General features: G+C 51.6%; 8 protein-coding genes across 8 annotated transcripts; 2 read left to right on the top strand and 6 right to left on the bottom strand.

The window, feature by feature from the left end:
* Positions 1–322: 322 nt before the first annotated feature.
* A1O5_03890 (uncharacterized protein) lies at positions 323–3025 on the bottom strand (the record flags this gene model as incomplete). The annotated part of the gene is made up of 1 exon (XM_007744500.1): positions 323–3025. One exon carries the CDS (start codon positions 3023–3025, stop codon positions 323–325), a length of 2703 nt encoding a protein of 900 aa, XP_007742690.1.
* Positions 3026–3676: 651 nt separating this feature from the next.
* On the bottom strand, positions 3677–6167 carry A1O5_03891 (DNA replication licensing factor mcm2; the record flags this gene model as incomplete). The annotated part of the gene is made up of 3 exons (XM_007744501.1): positions 3677–3758; positions 3810–3979; positions 4032–6167. 3 exons carry the CDS (start codon positions 6165–6167, stop codon positions 3677–3679), a joined length of 2388 nt encoding a protein of 795 aa, XP_007742691.1.
* Positions 6168–6770: 603 nt separating this feature from the next.
* On the top strand, positions 6771–8507 carry A1O5_03892 (uncharacterized protein; the record flags this gene model as incomplete). Its single annotated transcript, XM_007744502.1, has 3 exons — positions 6771–6832; positions 6884–6938; positions 7002–8507. The coding sequence occupies 3 exons, from the start codon at positions 6771–6773 to the stop codon at positions 8505–8507; spliced, it is 1623 nt and encodes a 540-aa protein (XP_007742692.1).
* An 849-nt stretch (positions 8508–9356) lies between these two features.
* A1O5_03893 (uncharacterized protein) lies at positions 9357–12205 on the bottom strand (the record flags this gene model as incomplete). Its single annotated transcript, XM_007744503.1, has 2 exons — positions 9357–11729; positions 11783–12205. The coding sequence occupies 2 exons, from the start codon at positions 12203–12205 to the stop codon at positions 9357–9359; spliced, it is 2796 nt and encodes a 931-aa protein (XP_007742693.1).
* Positions 12206–12956: 751 nt separating this feature from the next.
* On the bottom strand, positions 12957–13937 carry A1O5_03894 (uncharacterized protein; the record flags this gene model as incomplete). Its single annotated transcript, XM_007744504.1, has 1 exon — positions 12957–13937. One exon carries the CDS (start codon positions 13935–13937, stop codon positions 12957–12959), a length of 981 nt encoding a protein of 326 aa, XP_007742694.1.
* An 827-nt stretch (positions 13938–14764) lies between these two features.
* Positions 14765–15729, bottom strand: A1O5_03895 (uncharacterized protein; the record flags this gene model as incomplete). Its single annotated transcript, XM_007744505.1, has 3 exons — positions 14765–15126; positions 15177–15232; positions 15293–15729. 3 exons carry the CDS (start codon positions 15727–15729, stop codon positions 14765–14767), a joined length of 855 nt encoding a protein of 284 aa, XP_007742695.1.
* Positions 15730–16629: 900 nt separating this feature from the next.
* Positions 16630–17941, top strand: A1O5_03896 (uncharacterized protein; the record flags this gene model as incomplete). Its single annotated transcript, XM_007744506.1, has 2 exons — positions 16630–16942; positions 17001–17941. The coding sequence occupies 2 exons, from the start codon at positions 16630–16632 to the stop codon at positions 17939–17941; spliced, it is 1254 nt and encodes a 417-aa protein (XP_007742696.1).
* Positions 17942–18176: 235 nt separating this feature from the next.
* A1O5_03897 (uncharacterized protein) lies at positions 18177–18608 on the bottom strand (the record flags this gene model as incomplete). Its single annotated transcript, XM_007744507.1, has 1 exon — positions 18177–18608. One exon carries the CDS (start codon positions 18606–18608, stop codon positions 18177–18179), a length of 432 nt encoding a protein of 143 aa, XP_007742697.1.
* Positions 18609–18964: the final 356 nt, after the last annotated feature.

An 18964-nucleotide genomic window follows, 5' to 3' on the forward strand; every position in this document is an offset into this window, starting at 1 on the left:
GTATGGTTGAATATAGAAATGAGCTTAACCGAAGATTGATGCGATTGAATTTTCCAATGAGTATTAGTACTGTCGCACCAGGACGAGGATGATGAGTTTTTACCGTCGAGGGTGTCCAACACCAAGGTCACGTGCGTCAGCCAATCGAGTGCCTGCTTGGTCACGTGTCAGGCTGCGACCTTTCCCGTGGCAATAATACTGCATTTCCGAAACACCCTGCACACTCTGGTGCCTTGTACAACACTCCGTACTTATCCCGACTTGCCCGACCTAGCCGTTCCATCCGCCGCGTGGAGAGATAACCAAAAAAACACCAAAAAGCTCACTGTGGTTTACTCCTGACTGTCAAATCATCAAGGACATCAGTCGTCGTCCCTCCTCTTTTCGTTTCAGCAACCTGGAACGCACTTCCCTCGCCTCCTATATCCAATCCCTTTGCCGCCCGCTCGTACGCTTCATCGCTCCGATCCGTCAAGATCCTTATCTCCTCTTCGCTCAAGATTGGCCTTCTCTTTTTGCGGTTTCCTTGCCCATCTGCGTCCTCGTCCTCATCCAAATGCGGGACGTCATACTTCTCGAATTCGTCATTTACAAGCGCACCTCTGATGTCATCCGCATCGGCGCCGGACGAAAGAAGAGACTTGAATTTGCCCTTTTGAATGACCAATTTCTCGAGTTTCCGCTTCGTGTCTGCCTTCAGGAGTAACGTCTCTTCCACAGTTCCCCTCGTCGCAAGACGATACACAATGACGGGTTTCGTCTGACCAATACGGTGTGCGCGATCCATCGCCTGTAGATCCTGCTGTGGATTCCAGTCTGAGTCAAATAGGATCACCGTGTCCGCTGCAGTCAAGTTGATCCCTTGCCCGCCAGCTCGCGTTGTTAGGAGGAACAAGTTGTAAGATTTATCCGTGTTAAACTTGGTGATTTGTTCGTAGCGCTCTTCTTGGGCAACCGAGCCGTCAATGCGACATACCTTCCAGCCGCGCAGCTCTACGGCGTAGGTTTCCAAAATGTCTAGTGTAGTTTTGAATTGGCTGAAGATGAGGACTTTATGCCCTAATCGGAAGAGCCGAGGGAGAAGTGTGTCGAGCAGAAGGATCTTTCCCGACGCCGTGACCAGGCTTTCATCAACGTGTGGGTAGTCACCTGATTTCTCTTCGGCGGCCGTACTAGGTTGCCAGGGCCAGTAGAAGTTGTGCGGACTGTTGCAGACGAGACGTGCTTGCATCACGGGATTCTGCAGCTTTTTGGAAGCGATCTCCCTTTTTGCAAGTTTGAGCGTTTGAGCCTTTTCGAGCTCTTCTGCTTCCTCGGAAGAGATTTCTTGCGAATCCGCTGATGAAGAAGCACGGTCCAGGTTGACATCTTCATCCCCCTGTTCAATCCGCCGAAGTCGAGCATTGAATTCCCGGTCGGTGATATCTCGATAGCTTGTGCGCGCTGCTTTGCGGCCCCGTCGAATGGAGCCGGTGGAAACAACCGAGGCTGGTGTTGAGGCTCGACTTGGTTTCAAGCTCTTCGCAGGTGTCCCCCGCCCGCTAGTGGTTGCTTTTCGCTTGAGTGAAGCAGTCCGACTTCTGGCCTCAATGCGCTCGGCGGCCTTCTCTTCCAAATATGATCTGCTTGTGCCTGCTAAAATCTCCCGGTACAATTCTTTCTGCTCCGAGGTCAGAGGTGCATATAGAATGTACTCCCGCTTCTTGGGAAGGTCCGACTCCACGTCCGCTTTGATCCTTCGAAGGAGGAAAGGCTTAAGAATGGCATGCATAGTCGACACGAGGCTATCCCTACGTCTCAACGTTTTCTCGTCTGCATCCTTCTTGCCTTCCAACACACTGGAGAAGTCGAACCACCGCTCAAAGCTATCGAGGTCGTTGAAAACTTCGGGCAGCAAGAAGTGCAGAAGCGACCAAAGCTCGGCGATGTTGTTCTGGAGGGGCGTGCCCGTAATCAGAAGTCGATTGGCAGAGTTGTATGTCATCAATTCTTTGATCAATTTGCAATTCATGTTCTTCAAGCGATGTCCCTCGTCCACGATGATGTATTTCCATTGATAGTTTGCCAGGAACTTTCGATCATTCATGCAGATCTCGTAGCTGGTGACAACAACGGGGAACTCGTACTTGAATTGATCTTGCATCTTCATATTCTTCCGCCTCATTACCTCGCGCTCGTCTTTGCTGCCATGGTAGAGAATCGTGTTGATGCTCGGGGTCCAGCGTTTAAATTCTTCGACCCAATTTCGTACAGTACTGAGGGGAGCCGCGATCAAGAAGGGTCCTGAGATATTGTTCTCCTTGAAGAATGCAATCAATGAAATCGCTTGCAATGTCTTCCCAAGACCCATCTCGTCCGCTAAGATGCCAGAGAGACCATTCATCCAAAGCGATTTCAACCACTCTAGACCTTCAAGTTGATAGTGCTTCATTTTTCCACCAGTGACTAGAGAGGGTTGCTCGGTTGCGACAAGATCCTGGGTCCCAAGTCCCTGACCTTCATATTCGTCGGCAGCCTCTGCCAGCGCTTCCTGGACTGTTGGACCCTCTTTCGAAGCCTTAATAGCCTCTGAGTCAAAGTAATGAGTGATGTTCTTCTTCGCAATATTCACCTTCTTGGCGGCACGTCCCCGACTTCGAGTGGCCTTCTCCTCCTGGCCTCTCTCCTGCCCACCTGCATTGTCCTCGTCCTGAGCGTGTGTTCTTGCAGATTTTCTCGTTGGGGCCTTCGGTTCAGCAGCCTTGGCAGCTTCATGCCTCTGCTTCGCTGCAGCCCGTCGAGCCTGTTCTTGATTGCGCTTCTGCTCTTGCTTCATCTTGTCTGCCATAATTGCAACGAATACCGAGCTTGTTTTGAGGAGGTTTGTAAGCGCCCGCGATTTATAGTCCATCGCTTCGGTGTCATATCCGTCTACCTCCATTTTATTTTCATCTTGCACTTCCTTGTCCCCGTCGGCAGCTGCTTTGACTTCGGCAGGGCTACCATTGATCGGTGAAGATGGCGGTGTGCTTTTGTCAGAAGACATGGCTGGCGTCGTTGGTTCCGATGTTGCAGAACTTGTTGCCATTGCTATCGCTGTATTCTGGATCCAAACATCGAAGGGAAACTCATGCGGAGTTCTGCAATCGAAGGCGTCCTAGCTCAGCAAACGGCAACAAGTGTGCGAATCACACAGAGAATGTTGTCTTGGAGGACGCTACCAACAACGTCAAGAAAAAGAGACCACAACTGATCTGGAATCTCGAATCGGGGTGCATTCTGGATTCCTTAAGCTGGTCTCGCTAGAACTGACCCCTTGCGAGAAGAATGTGGTGTCGTCACGAAAGCGGGAAGACACGCCCTTTCATTATCCACTATACGCGTACGCGTTGGATCGGCGCTAAGATCGTAATTAAGTGCGAAAACACCAGGCACCTGCAAGAACGAGTACCAGGGGTATGGCCACTAAAGCTACGAGTATGAGTACGCCCACGTCTGGCTGTGCTCTGATGGCCCATCCTGCGAGCATGACTGGATCAGGAGCAGCTGAAGAACAATTATCCTCCCATCGAACTAGCCGTGCTGTGGGTATTTCTCTATTATAGAACAATCTTGCTTCTGAAAGTCATAACACAATCATCAGACCCTGTATAACCAAGCACAAACATCATAACACTCAGCATTTACATAATTGATCTCATGCTGCAACCGTTCCCACTGCATTAGCACCTCTTCCACCCATGCGAGTGCGCTGGCGCTCTGGACGACGTAACGTGTACCTGTAACATCATGTCAGCGGGATATGGATCTCAAATTCATCGGTCACCTACTTCGCAAATGCTCTGGCAAGCGCCTTCTTGGAACTCAGCTTCTGACTGCTAACAAATGAATCCACAGTCACTGCAATCGCGCGATCAATGTCTTGCGAAGAACAGAAATCAGACAGTCTCATCTTGCAGAATGCTTCTGCAATTCTCATGATTGCTTCGAGATGACGAACCTGCCAAAAGCAGTCAGCCAATATTGCAATGCAATTGCATTCTATGACTTACTGTGATAGGGTATGCGCCTGTTGCGAGAGATTCTCTTCGCATATCTGCGAATAGCCGGGCCACTTTATCTTGATCGATCTGATAAAGTTTCGGCCGACACTTCTCGCGGGCATACATGATGTACTTGCGGAGCAATTCCTGCGGAATGGCACCTTCTTGCTGTGGTTCGCCATTGTTTATGGCATTCTCCTGGTCAGTTTCCATGGCAGCGGTGTCTCCTGCATCGGTCTCGAGTCTTGCGGGATGCGCTCGTCCATGACTGTTGACCACAAAGTTTGCAAGACGCTCATCTTCAGCCGGGTCAACGGTATCTCTAACCACGCATAGAATGTCGAAACGAGACAGGATCGGCTCCGTGAGTTCGACATTTTGGCTAAAAGGAATGGTGCTGTTGTATCGCCCTCCGCTGGGATTGGCTGCGGCAACAATGGCACAGCGTGCTTGGAGCGTAGTAACAATGCCAGCCTTGCTGATTGAGATGGTTTGTTGCTCCATGGCCTCGTGGATAGAAGTTCGATCGGCATCGTTCATCTTGTCAAACTCGTCAATCAGGCATGTACCTCGATCAGCAAGGACAAGGGCACCGCCTTCAAGCCCCCATTCTTGTGTGAGCGGGTCCTTGCGAACAGATGCAGTCAAACCTACTGCAGAAGCACCCTGTCCTGTAGCAAAGACCGCTCGATGCGCCGTCTTCTCAATGTACTTCAACACTTGCGACTTGGCCGTACCAGGGTCACCAAGCAGTAGGACATTGATATCACCACGGATCTTGTGCTTGCCTTGAGCTTCTTTACTAACGCCGCCGAAGAGAGACAAAGCAACTGCTGTCTTAATATCCCGATGCCCGTAGATAGAGGGGGCAATTGAATCAACGATTTTCTCCACTATATTGGGATCCTTCGAAAGAGCTCTGATCTGTCGTTCATCCTCTTCTGTCAATCGGAAGCCGGCGAGCTGATCGTGAGTTTTGATAATGTGGTTGGCTTCAAGCATAGTTGCAAACACAGGGAAGCCATTCTTGTTATTGAGCTGACCACTGTAGTTGTTACGATAAATCGCTGTGACTTCAACCTCTTCACCAGGTTTCGCCTTGTCGATCAAGTCAGCAAGGAGAATGACTTCTCGATGTCGTGGTAAACGCCCCGCTGGTACAGTGCCCGGAGACTCTTGCAAGGTCAATTTCTGGTAGTTCCGGTAGACGGTCTTCTCGCTGTTCAGAGTGAAAGGTCCTCGAGATTGACAGTTCTGGCAGAATGTCAATTTGACTTCAGTTGATGTTGACTCCTGGGCAAATGGTCCTAGGGTGACACCACACTTCTGACATGTGAATTTCACCATCTGAAGTTGTGGGAAAACACCGGTTCGTCTAGTGACGACTCCAGAAACCCGAACAAGACAATTGAGATGCGATTGCCTCAGTTGACGTAATGTATATTGAACCGGCAAATCTGAGATTCGGACATGAATTTCTGGGTGAATCAGTTCGTAGTTTGGATAATGCAGTCGGACCACCTCGAAGGCGGCTTTGTCGAAGATCTTGAGCATCTCCGACGGAGCATTCGCAAGAAAGTACGCCAGGATAGCTTTCGTGGAAGCCAAGTGATCATAGGAGACTTCAAGAGACTCTGAGTTGACCTCTCCCAAGGTACGGATGCGGGTGCCGTAGACTGATGTGCCATTCGCGTCAATATACTCCGTAAGGAACGACTTGAACTCGCGAGCAATAGTTTTCATGACCGAGGGCAGAGTGACCCATTCAGTAATGTTCGATGCTTTGACATCCTGCAATGTCTCCAAGGAAAGCTCTTCTTCCAGAATATTCTCATCAAGATCCATGTCGTCCTGATCCTCGTCGTAGTGATGGCGGCGTCTCCGAGGTTGCTTGGTTAGGTCAATCCCAGCATCTTCATCGTCGTCTGGCATAAATGCTGCGGGCATGCGCCGTCTTCGAGCCAGCTCACGGTCGCGCTTGTTGAGGCGTGCTTCCAATTGACGCCGGGAAGCTAGGTCCAGCTCGTCGTATTCACCTTCATCGTCGATCATTCGGCCCTGATATGTCTCTTGATCGCGGCGTTCACGCTCATCGTTCATAAAGTTGTCTCCGAACAAGTCAATTCCGTCTTCATCTTCGGCCATCTCATCAGCATCATCAATGTCACCAATGAGGTCGTCCTCCGCTTGCAAGTCATCGTCACCTAAAAGGTCACCGTTCTCGTTCGTGGGGAGCAAAGGGGGAGAAGAAGGGAGGGCTGAGGAAGTTAGCGTCTTTGCTGTGGCTGGGAGGCGACGTTCAACTTGCCAGCTGGTGATGAAGACATGATCTCGTCGTCTTCATCGCGTGCCCTCTTCCGTCTGGCGACGTTACTGGGGCCTCTGTTTGCCGCGGACATGCTTGGTCGAAGCGGTGAACTCGGAGAAGTTAGTGTCCTCGAGGAATTGGGGGTTAAGGAATTAGATAATATCAAGTGTCATACCTCATTTTCTGCGACTCGATATTTAGGTGAGCGTTTGGAGTCCAGTACCTCGTATGGCAGGGGGTGAATGGAGCAGGGGAGCGTCGCAGTTATTAAACCACTTTACGCGGGAAGACGCGTCACGAAGAAACACGCTAAAATTCTGGCAAGCGGGGAATTGAGGTCATCTCAAGTTCGGGTCCTTCGCCAATGTTTGCAGGTTTCTGTCTCGACAGACACTCACGTACCTCGCTCTTCTTCTATCCAGTCTTCGCAGCCCACGAAAATGGAGACCGTACCCGAAATGGACGAAGTTAAGCAATTTCCAGACTCGCAGACCGCTTCTGAGTAAGAACCCCCGTCCAAATGCTCTGCTCTCCTCGATTTTGACCATTCTAGTTTCATCGATCAACAGTTGGCCCTCGAGGCGGATGCGCGAGAGGTGCTTCCATATGTAAAGTCTCGCCCCTCTGCTCATTTTGAGCGAACGATATCAAATCGCTAATATCTCTGGTAGAAATTCGACAAGTGTACCAATATTCTCGGGCCTTTGCGACAGAATGTCTTTGCCTGCTTAACATGCAGCCCGCCGCCAGCCTCCGCGGCGCAACTTTATACGCCTGCAGGTGTCTGCTATGCCTGCTCCATCTCTTGCCACGGCGAACACACTCTGGTCGAACTGTTCTCCCGCCGCGATTTTGTCTGCGACTGTGGCACCAGCCGATTGCCGTCGACTTCGCCTTGTACTTTGCGATCCGATCCCGTGACGGGAAATCGAGGGGTTCATTCGCAGGAACCACACAAGGGAAATCGTTATAACCACAACTTCCAGAATCGATTTTGCGCGTGTGGCGAGGAATACGATGCGGAAACGGAGAAGGGGACAATGTTCCAATGTTTGGGCCTAGGGACGGTCGATACTGGCGGATGCGGAGAAGATTGGTATCATCCAGAATGCCTGATAGGCTTGCCGAGAGACTGGTACAAGTCTGTCGACACGAAGCAAGAAGTGGAGGAGAAAGTCCAGAAGAAGGATGAAAAGACAGAAGATCAAGAGGTGGAAGATCCCACCCATCCAGTCCCGCCGGGTTTCCCAGACGAAAATGACTTTGATACCATGATATGCTACAAGTGCGTGGACTCCAACCCCTGGATCAAGAAGTACGCCGGTACACCGGGCTTCTTGCCAGCTGTGTTCAAAAGGGACGCCCAGTCGACCACAGTGAAAGATAGTTCAGCATTGGCCGCACGATCCACCGCCACACCACCCTCGACTGCTCCCGTTTCCCTCAAGCGCAAAGCCTCCGACGGCGCTATAGAAACTGGACCACCAAGCCCTTCGAAGCGCGTTAGGAACGACAACGAAACCAGTCCACCACCATCGGTTCCAAACACCTCCACCGAGAATCTTGACAAAGCTAACAACGACGCAATCACCATCCCTCCTACACGTCTCTCAAACACAGCAACCGATACGGAACCCAAACATAAACACGATATCCTCCCCAACCCTTCCCCAACAGGGACCTTGTCCCTCTTCCTGCGCGCAGATTTCCGCGACCACTTCTGCCACTGCCCACAATGCTATCTCCACCTGATCCCGCACCCGCAACTCCTGGAAGAGGAAGAAACGTATGAACCGTCGCTATCCTCGGGTGCTTCCTCACACCACGGCGGCGGAGCACACTCGCGATCCTCGCGCGTCTCCCTCCTGGAACGAGGCGAAGCCGCTCTCTCCACCATGGACCGGGTGCGCGCAATCGAAGGCGTCATGGTCTACAACCACCTGCGCGACAAGGTCAAGCAGTTCCTCAAGCCGTACGCCGAGAGCGGCAAGGCCGTCAGCGCCGAGGACATCAAGGCGTACTTTGAGAAGTTGAGAGGTGACGAGTCTGCCATCAAGGAGGCCAAGGAGAGGGAGGGCAGGGCGAACGGTCAGGACGGAGGGAGTGGAGATGGAGATGGCGGCGGCGGCGGCGGCGGCGGCGATAGGGATACCAGGAGAGAACAGTCTGGGTATTGAAAGGGGAAGATTTCCCGGGTCATTTTCACAAGGTGAAGAAACATGCTACAGTCGCTACCGGCCGCGAGAGAAGCTGGAGCTGGAGAACCGAACAACCCTTACGTAACTCGAAAATACAAAAGGCGCGCCCGCGCCCGCGATCACGATATTGCAAATGATCGTCGAAGGAGGGAAGAACAAAAAGTCAATTCTGTTCTGGAAAGCACTTTTGCATTGATGTCTGCATGTTCGCAGAGCGGTCGCTACAGCCCCAATTACATCTAGACAGCTGTCTGTCTAGCCTTGGAGCGCTTGTAGTTCTGAAGTTGATGCATTAAGGTTCCCTTTGAGTCTTGTTCGATGCATGTTTTTTCCCCAGCGCCTCTTCTGCCGCTGCCGCCTCAAATACACCTAACAAGTCGATGATGATGGGTCTGGCCTCGGAGCTCTTGAAGTCGTGAAGAATTGGTGCATTAACGAGCGATTCTTTGCACTCTTGTTTCATCCATGTTTGTTCCCAGCGCCCCTTTTGGTCTTTTCCATGTTGATATCAATACTTCGTACAGTTCTACCACTGTTGATTTCCGCCTCAGGACTTCCCCAGCGCCCGTTTTATTCGTTCTTCACTGTTGATATCAGTACTTCGCACAGTTCTGCCACTCTTGATTTCCCTTCATGACCGGTCTCGCTCGGTTGGATAGGACAAAAAGTTGAACTGCTCGGATCTCGAGTAAGAACGAATATGCTGGATATTAATGTTTGGCCGTCGGTCGTCTGCTCTGACAGCACACAATTGTCGCTAGGAAAGGGCCATCAACACACCGGTTTCCGACCAGGCTCGCTTGACCCGTGATTGCCTCTGAACTTGTTTCAGGCTTTTTTGACAATTTCTGCATTCGCTTTCTCTGCAGCAAGCCTCGCTTGCCTCTCCCGTGTCTTCTGGTATGGGCCTCTGGGTCCTCTCTGGCCGCCGGGTTTCTTTTTATTGGCAGTCTTGTCGTGCGTTGTCTCTCTCTGAGTAGTCGGCATGTCGGTTTGGCCACTCGTTGTCGTACAGGAAGATGCCTTCATTTCTCGGTTCGCTCGAGCACCCGTCGGAAGCATCGGCAGGTGCTGACAACGCTCAGAAGTCTGTCCGGCTGCTCGCCCTCGGGCCACATCATTCCCAACTTCGTGAGAATTGTCCTGGGTTTGCTCCGAAGGGAGACAAGGATCCGCGTTGCGGCTTGTAGAAGGCTCTTCACTTTCTTCCTTGCAGTTCAGCTTGATTTTGAGTCTCTTGGAGTTGTTTGTGACATGATTTTCCAGCTTATTTTCGTTTTCTCCACAATGGCCACTAGGCAGAGGTGTGGCTAGCTCCAGAGGAGGTTGAAAGTCAAAATTCAACAATGAACTTAGGGTAAGAGCCAGGTCTGGTTGCAAAGAAAGGTCATCCTCTTGTCCAGGCACCTTGACACGCATTCTACGCGTCATTGGTCCTCGGAGCCGGGCCTGAAACTCTTCCGAGTTTTCGTTCTCAGAAATCGGAGAATAGGATGGCGACAACGGAGATCTTGGATCCATGGTTTCTAGGAGCGCAGTGTTCTCGAACATCCCAGCCAATTCATCTGCCGGCTCAATACTTGAGATTACGTGGTTGGATTTGGCGGGACTCTTAGTCCCACTCGAAAGAGTCATATCGACGGCGGAAAGCTCACAAGATCGTTTGGCTCCAGCATGAAGACGGTTGATTCCACCGCTGTTTTCTTGCAAAATAGCTTTGGAAGGAGTCACAGGTGCCACATTGATTAGCATTCGTTGAACCTTGCTAGCATCCGGGCGAATATCTGATTGAGAAGCCTTTCGCTTTGTGTTGCTAGTGTCCGGAGAAGCCTGAGGAAAGGTTGCAGCCCCAGCAAAAGTGACCCCGGCTGTGCCATCAGGCATCAGTCGTTCCACATCCGTTACCATTGGGTTCCCACTAAAGCCAAACATATCGGTCTCGAATAGCAAGCACATGAGCGGTGGGTGCCCACAAGATGGCGGAGTCCCATTCAGAGACACTTCTGTAGTGTTTGCAGAGTTCGGGGGGTAATTCTCTTTCGCCTCGTCCATGGATTTTGATTTCTTTCTCAAAATTTTGGCTAATCCGTCCTTATTCTGGATCTTGAGAACTAGGCGGTGAGGATTTGGTGCCATCTCAGTGGTCAAAAGATCTGCTGAAAATGCGGCAAGGTCTTGACTAGGGCCTTCGCTTTCTGAATCCCGCGACTGCTCTTCGTACTCGAGAAGTACCATGACCAAGGACTTTTTGGGGCTGCTGCTAGCAGCATGCGGGCCAACAGCAGCCGTCAGAGAGTCATCTGGCGGCTCGAATTGTGGACATTGGTCTTCTCCCGAAGCACTATTATTGAAGGTTGGTATGATTGAATGCGAATCGGGTTGGGGCACGTCTGCTCGGATTTCTTCGTCGACTTCTCGCGTATTGGACCACAGATCCCCCGCTGGGCTCAATAACCCGTCAAACTTTGTGACGGTAGCAAGGGAATGAGGAGCAATTCTCGCGACCAAACTCGGATCCACATTGACTGATTTGCGCTCTGTTGTTAGGGGATGCTCATTCGAATAGATCGAACAGGCCGCTGTTGAGCGAACTGTGCTGCTCCTCCCGCTTGCCTTCTGCCTAATCAGATCGCGTCTGGATCTCAGGCGCCCCGGACTGTGCTGTACCTCATGGGTGTGATCGGCTTCTGAGAAGGACGAATATCCTGAATCGGTATGGATATTGAGATTACTGTTCGACAAATTCGCTTTACCCGTTGTACCTGGCACACATTTGAAGAATGCATCAAACTGCCCATCTAACGGATCTGGCAGCCACATTCCAAGCAAATCTGTCGCAATGCCACGACTTGACAGGAAATCTTCTGCAAGACGAACCTCAGACTCGAACGCTACCTCATAGGTGCTTGCAAAGACCATGTAGTGAACGTATTCACTGAATATGTCCGGGTCGATGTAGGAAGGCGGTCGAGGAAACCCAGAAATTTCAACGCTAGCTTTGGAACAGAAATCCCATATCTCTGCGATCGAAGCTGGATGTAAAACCCGCAGGCCCACTGCTTTCTCAATTTGGGTTGCTTCATGTTCCGTCAGCCCCAGAATCCTGGGCACTGAGGTCGAGGGATACTCAGCTGCTAGGGCTTTGTATATGTGATGTTGAAGGGACAGGGGAAGAAGACCCCACGCGACATTCTGTTCCGTCTGAAAAGCATTAGTCGCTACTATCTTTTGATGATAGAAATAGAGGTACATACCTCTGAGCTCGTGCTTGGGGTTGCTGTGACAATTGTCTCATCTAGAACTGATTCCACGAGTGACGTCTTATCTTGCTGCATTGTGACAGGTACACTTAGTTGGCCCCGTGCTTGGAGAATGTCTCCCACATCTGCACTGCTGCCAACAAAGCTGATACCCAGACCCTTATTTGAAAGTGAACTCAAGGTTTCACTGTTACTCGCCAACTCTTCAGATTCCTCTGCATTTCGCGTAGCAGGCATATTGACAGACGTCAGTGGCAGTGAAGGAAAGGCTGCTGGAGGGTTGTTTGGATTGAAGGGGACAACCTGGGCTTTGAGTAACATTGCAAAAGCCGGCTTTGTTCCATTGCGATTTTGAGACGCGGCGTGGACTTCATCTTCGAAGCGAGTGGGCGCCGTGATACTCTTTCTCAGTTGCATAGCTGCATATCAATACGTTCCGTAAAGTATAGGAGAGAGATCGACTGGGGAGACGAGCACGTGAGCAATCTGAGGACGATAAAAAGAGTGTGGTGGTGATGGCACGTGAGTGAAAGGAACGGTAGCTATCCAAGACATGAAAGATAGAAGACAAAAGCGGCTTGAACGGTTAAGGGATAGGTGGCAACTATTGTACCAGACCCTATGTGAATATGTGAAGAGCTGGAATGACGCGATTGGCAGTGAAACGCTTGTCTGTAAGGGAGGCGCCTTCAAATCAGTTCCTTCTCACCAAAAGCTTCAGGATAGGAGGGCGCGACCTACCAGTTCACAAGAAGAAAGCCCGGACCGTGAATGGCCCGTTTGGCGCAGTGACCTCCTTGGTGGCAACCTCCATATTCACATGTTGATGTTTCCATTTCTCATATAGTGAAGTTCCTGCATCGGAATAATGTATCTCTCGTGCGCCGCACTTCACGCGGGCCATATCTCGCTCGCTAGGTGGTGATTGCGATAGAGAAATACGTGGCAACTTCACCTTATGTTTGGAGACGGCGCATGAAGGTCCCTGGAAGAGAAGTATTGCCAGGCAGGCACTCGATTCGGTTGATGAGATAGTCAGCTAGACGGTCATCGTTGGAGAACGCAGTGTTTTGCCCGGCTAGTGTGGCGAGGTCCAGGCTTGCATCCAGTCCCGTGTCCGAGCATCGGTGTTAATTTTGCCTTGAATTGTTTCGGCCCACGATCATGGTCAATCGAAGGCGTCTACAAAGGGGGCCACGCCTTCTCGAACATGAGGACCACACATATCCTCGGCATCACATTCCATGTCTTCGTCAGAATCGTAGAAATCATCCAAACTTCGCTTGCCGAGGGTTTTGGGTTGAGACACAGCGTTGCTGCCATGGTTGGAAGGGGCAGCACTTAAAGCGGAAACCTGACGTTCAGCTCGGGTAATGGCTTGTAAATCCAGAAGGACATTCTTCGATTCGTCCGATAAACTGATACAGAAGCGCTGCGACTGGATAATGTGAATGGCGACAATCGCATCGACTCCATACACAATCATCAAGTATGCCGCTACCAGTAACGGGGATCGATCGTTTCCGGACTCGCAGAAGACGAGGACTTTACCACTGACGTCGTTAATGTCTTGAGCGGGGGTTCTGACACATGAAGACTCGAGATGGTCATTTATCGCTCGAACAATTGACTTGACGAGTGGGATGAAATCGTTTGGCTGATCAAAGTCCAAGGTCAAGGTGGCTCTTCCCGCGCTCGAAGGAAATTTGGCCGGATCGAGGAATGTCGGGCGCGCCAACAACGATCTGGTAGAGCGGACTGCAACAAGGAGGGTGATGCCTGCCTCCTTGACGAAGTTGGGGTCCTTGGCAGCGCTGCTTGGGCCCAGCAGCAGGAAAGGGAGGATGTGCTGGGCACTTCGGCGCATCTCGTATTGCCATATGAGCATCGAGTGGGTCAAATCCAGCGTATGACTGGTGACCAGCGCGGCCAGGAAATCTGGATTACCATAGTGTGTGGAGATTTGGGTAAACGGAACAACACGGACTTTGAAAGAGGGCTTCCCGTCGTGGTACTCGAGGTCAGGTGGAGGCACATAGACCTTAGGAGCTTCCAGCTGTCGTTTGTCACTGTACCCTTGTGCTGCAATGTAGACGCCCGGGTTGAGCAGCCAGGAGACGTCTGGCCTAGCCTCGGTCTGGGGAAACATGCCAGGCTGAAGGCAATGGGGAAGCGTTGCGACGGTTTTTGGCCGGAGGCGAACCAGACAGAGATAGCAGGCTCGGGTTTGTCTGTGGTCGATGGCGTAGTTGTTTGATGGTGTTGCAGAGTGCCCGAGTGAAGAGTACGGTGGCACTCAGAAGGTTGCTACAACAAGTCGATGGGCAGTCTTCATTCCTGCCATAGTCGGGAGATGTGTTTGAATAGTCCCAGTGAGGCTGCGGACTACGCGTACCGGGTACGTAGAAGTGGGCTGGAAAGAGCACGCAGGTCTCGAGAAAGTCCTTGTGGTGATCACTGATTTTGCATGGGACGACGGGTCCTGGCCATCTCGACTAGTTTTGCGGAGAAGGGTAACACCAGGTCAAAAATCTGTGGTAACGCAGCCAAGGAGCAATGTAGAAGATATTGCACGAAGAAGGGGCACATAGGAAGTAGGCAGGGATATGTAACGAGGAGCAAGGTTGATGTTTTGATGTCACTTATGCTCATATTGAGAGCAGGAAAGCCGAGGATCAAGCGGGTAGTCACTACCCGGTACAAGTAGGTCCCAGCTTGGCCCCCAGACAACCACCACCATTTCTCCCATGACTTTCACGCCAACTCAGGTCGCCCATCTGTTTTCCGTCAACACGCCCATTCCTTGTGTAAACAGAGTTGGATTCATTGTCGAACTTGGGTATCCCCTCCCCCCTTTTGTTGGGAGTGGTAGTGTACAGTAAGGCAGCGCGACATGGGGACTTTTGCTACCGGGTCTATCTTCTTCATCATCATCTCATAATCCATCCGACGATCAGTGCACCCCTTCCTCCCTGGTCATTGGCCTTTTCTCTTGGGCCTGGGGCTTCCAGCATCTTTCCTAGGCTGCGATAGCGCCTGCTTTTCATGCTGTTGTTGGTCTCGCTTGAACTGTCTTTGTATTTGCCATATTGCCCTCTCCACTTCTCCACTCAGCTCTGGAACACCTGTGATTTTGGCCACCAGATTATGGCTGTCTGCTGGGAGGATTATCTGCTCGGGGGGTGCACTGCCGTCTAGGACTTGACTTCGCGTGATAAACGTAAAATCCGGTGCATCAGGCGCCACCTGCTCGTATAGGTCCTCAATCTCTGGAGGCGAAATTGGCCGGAAAAGTCGGTTATCCACAATAAAATCCAAGTGATCTGAGCCTTTCAAAGCTGGTGGCCTGTCAGCGAGATATGGACTTGCTCAGGGACGTTGGACGTACCTCTCCAATGGGACCAACACCTATATGCTGCATAAAAAAAGGGAAAATTGGGTATTCTGGAACATGTCAGCCATGTTGATGCGCCTGTAAAGAACGAGGGCAGGGGAAGACTATACACAGGCACCAGAGCAAATGGGATGCAGATTGGCATGGCCACCATGCTTCCGATAAAACGATTCCAATGCAGTTGCTTTCTCTCCCTTGCCAGTCTTGCCAGAACTTTCGGAACATCATCTTTATGCATGACGTTACCAGGGTAGATCACGTCGAATTTCTTGCCCTGTGCAATCTGCTCGGCCTGCAGTTTGGGATTGGAAGGCGGAAAGCTCTTTAATCCCCATTCCTGGTAGGGTATGCGCTGCAGACCTTGATTTCCGTAATACACGACTGTTTTTCTCCATCCTCTGTCTGCGGCTTCCCACTTGGCCCATGTCTCAGCAGCCTTCGCGGTCAATCGATCGACGATGGTTGGGTTGGTCTTCGGCTTCTGGACTCCGCGTTGACAGAAGACGAGGGCTTGTCGCGTGGTGAGAGGCAGGAGGAAGATGCGCATAGCCGCGGCGACTCCCGACAGAGGCGTAAGGAAATAGAGACCGCGACCGTGCTGCGCCGTTCAGGGAAATTCCAATGAAATCATGGCCGGGGTGACATTCGGCCAACTAGGAATTAAAGAAAGACGCCAGAAGTTCTGAAGAAGAGTGCGAAAAATCAATATTTTTCCCGCCTCGACAATGCTGACGATCGAGTAGGTGTGCACGGCGAATAAGGAGCTGCAATCTGGCCTTTGGTGCAGGTGTCGGGGTGTGTACATTAAACCAACTATTTTCGAAAACAAGTCATCCATGAAGTAGTCCATGGTGCAGATGGTGGTTTTGTTGCTTTGGGAGTTGGTCCGCAACGTCATGGCAGAATCCCATGCATTGATTCGCCCCAAAGCTCCCCTGGGCCTCCTTCCTTAATATGCATGGTGTCTTGGGGTACCCGGTACTGCTTGGTACTACCTACCCGGTAGGCACTGCCTGGCGAGCTGGCCACCGTTCTCGCCGCCATCTGCGGCAACCGACAGCCCCCATTCGCCAGGTGGGCACCTCGTGGGCTAGTGAGGCTTACTCCAAGTTCCCGCAGTGATGAATGATCGATTGACTAAAACAGTTACTTTGTGCTACTGTACCAAGGCAAGTCATACTCCCCATATGGCACATGGCCCAGCATGTTCTAGTGCATCTCTCTCTGTTTATACGTCTCTGACCACTCTCTTTTTAATGCCGCTGGAGCCACTGGACGAGGACAGCTCTTGATGCAGCATTGTCGCGGCCACTGTGAGGATCACACAGAGATTTCGGACGGACGAATGCTCTCGACATGCCCTTCCGAACACGCCGCAGTTGAACCTCTCTTTGCTCCGGAGGGCCCAAACTTCTGGGCCTTCTCAGGTCTCTAGCCGACCAGCAAGATGGCGGCTGAAGCTGGCTTTCCGTGGCAGGCGCCATCCAGAGATCCGAAAAAGACCTCAATGGTAATGCCAAAGCGCAGCAATGCTCCACCGCCACAGTCAACCAAGCAAGAGCGAGAACCAACATCCCCTACCAAGACCGCCGCGTTGCATCCGCAATCCCAGCCTCGCAAACACATCCACCAGCAAGGGAAGCATCAGCATGCTGCAGTCAAAGGTCCTCTGCGATTCAGTTTACCAACTACGCTCAACACCCCCTCAGAACCCGTCAGACCTAAACCTACATCTCCCCTCCCGGTCCGAACCATTCCACGTAGGTCACACACTTGCTCTGCCAGAGCCTGGTCACCATGGCTAACGCATTTGAATAGCATGGGTACGAGATGCGGAAGAAGATGATTTGAGCGACCCTCAGTTCCAGAGCCTGGACACTCCGCACGCAGCGTTGGTCGCTCAGCATCACCACGGCGCGTCAACAGCAAGGCGGACCCTTATATCCAGCAGGCAGTCTCACGAGGAGGGCTACTCTACACCTCTGGGCCAAGGGAGGGCCCCGCGAACCTCGAGGTGGATGTCCTTTGCCCAGCCCAGTGCCTATCCTCAAGAGAACTTCAATGGTGAAAAGGTGGACACGGACTGGCTCAACCAGAACCTCACCGACTATTCCAAAACATGGCTTGAGGACCATGACGATGACGACGTCGAGGACGGCAGCAGCCGTTATCGCGCATTTCGCAGAAAGAGACAAGTGTGGTATAAACGCGCCCAGTTCTACATTCTGCGAAATCCATTTATCCCTCTTGCTTTCCGATTGACGGTTTTGTCGTTTGCCATCGTCGCTCTAGGCCTAGGGGCGTCAATATACCATGAAACTGGCAAGATAACGAAATGCATCAAACAACCACCGGACCGGCGCACTGCCGAATGTGTCCAACGCGTCGGCGCCACAGCCACCGATTATTATCGAGATCCTTCCGGCTTGATGGCGGTGATAGTGGACGCCATCGCCATTGTCTACACCATATATATCACCTACGACGAATACTTTTCGAAACCTCTAGGGCTACGACCGGCAAGAGCAAAAGTGCGACTGATGCTGCTCGATCTCTTCTTTATCGTGTTCCAGTCGGCAAACTTGAGTTTGAGTTTTGAATCCTTGGCAGTGGGGGAGGGTTCTTGCAAAACTAGCAATTCTGCGAAGACAGCCGGCAGATTCGAGAGCATATGCGATAGAGCAGAGGCCTTGAGCGGAGTACTATTGGTGTCACTCACTGCATGGTTGATGACATTCTCTGTTAGCGTCTTGAGGTAAGCCGAACCAACCCAACCTTCCTTTACGTATTGACTGATGGGGTGCTCGCAGGCTGGTAGAACGAATTGATACGAAGTGAAACGAGTTTACGATCCGGACTCCTCCGAAAAGTTTTAGCTATTTTGTCCCGAGTCCTCTCATGGCACGACCCGTGCCAGCGGAGGGCAGCTCAATATCATCAATGGCTTGGCGTACTCATTTGTCCATCCTCAGTGAGGCACCTCCGGCCATGTCCTCAGGCTTCCAGACTCGGCCCTTCGTCGCCATAGATCGGATCACGCTTGAACCAACCCAAGTTTCCGATCTGCTTGACCTGCTCCTCCTCTCCGGGTTTCCCATAGCACATATCCCATGTTTTGCCCCTCTCATAAGAGCCAACCATTTGGAAGCCGCCATAGTCCTCTAGTAACCGGTGACCGACGCCTGCAGGGACGATTACAACGTCACCTTGCTCCAGGACGGGCTCCACACGGCCCTTGTTCTTCTCACCTCCGAAACAGCACTTTGCAGACCCTGATGCAATGCTGAGAACTTCGTGGGTGCTTGAGTGGAAATGTGTTTCGCTAAACATGGTAAATGTCCACTGTGGAGAGACGACTCCAACGGATTTGAGCTGAGATTCGATTGTTGTGGCATTGGGGTTTGCAAAGACGCCGTGGTATATCATGAGAGGTTTGCCTTGTATGGAGGTGTTTGGAATGCCTTTGTACGTGGGGATTTGATGCTGCGAAACCCGCAAGGCACTCAATGGAGTGATGGACAATATGTCACTTGTAAGAGAAGCCCTGTAGGCGTGTTGTCCGTCTGGTGGCTTCAGAGCTGAAATCGCTGTGAAACCCAGCCGTCGTATGACCCTTTCAAAGGGTTATTATTAGAACAAGACCAAAGGAAGACTTTGTAACTAACGTTCACATGCTCCGTAGTTGAATGACGACTCTTCCCCAGGAGCAATGCTGCGACAGCCTCGGAGTGTTTATCGCTGCCGCCAGTTGCCACCACTGCCACCCGTCGCCAACAATGGTC

This window comes from Cladophialophora psammophila (assembly GCF_000585535.1).
Source record: "Cladophialophora psammophila CBS 110553 chromosome Unknown aczJe-supercont1.5, whole genome shotgun sequence".
Lineage (NCBI taxonomy): Eukaryota > Fungi > Ascomycota > Eurotiomycetes > Chaetothyriales > Herpotrichiellaceae > Cladophialophora > Cladophialophora psammophila.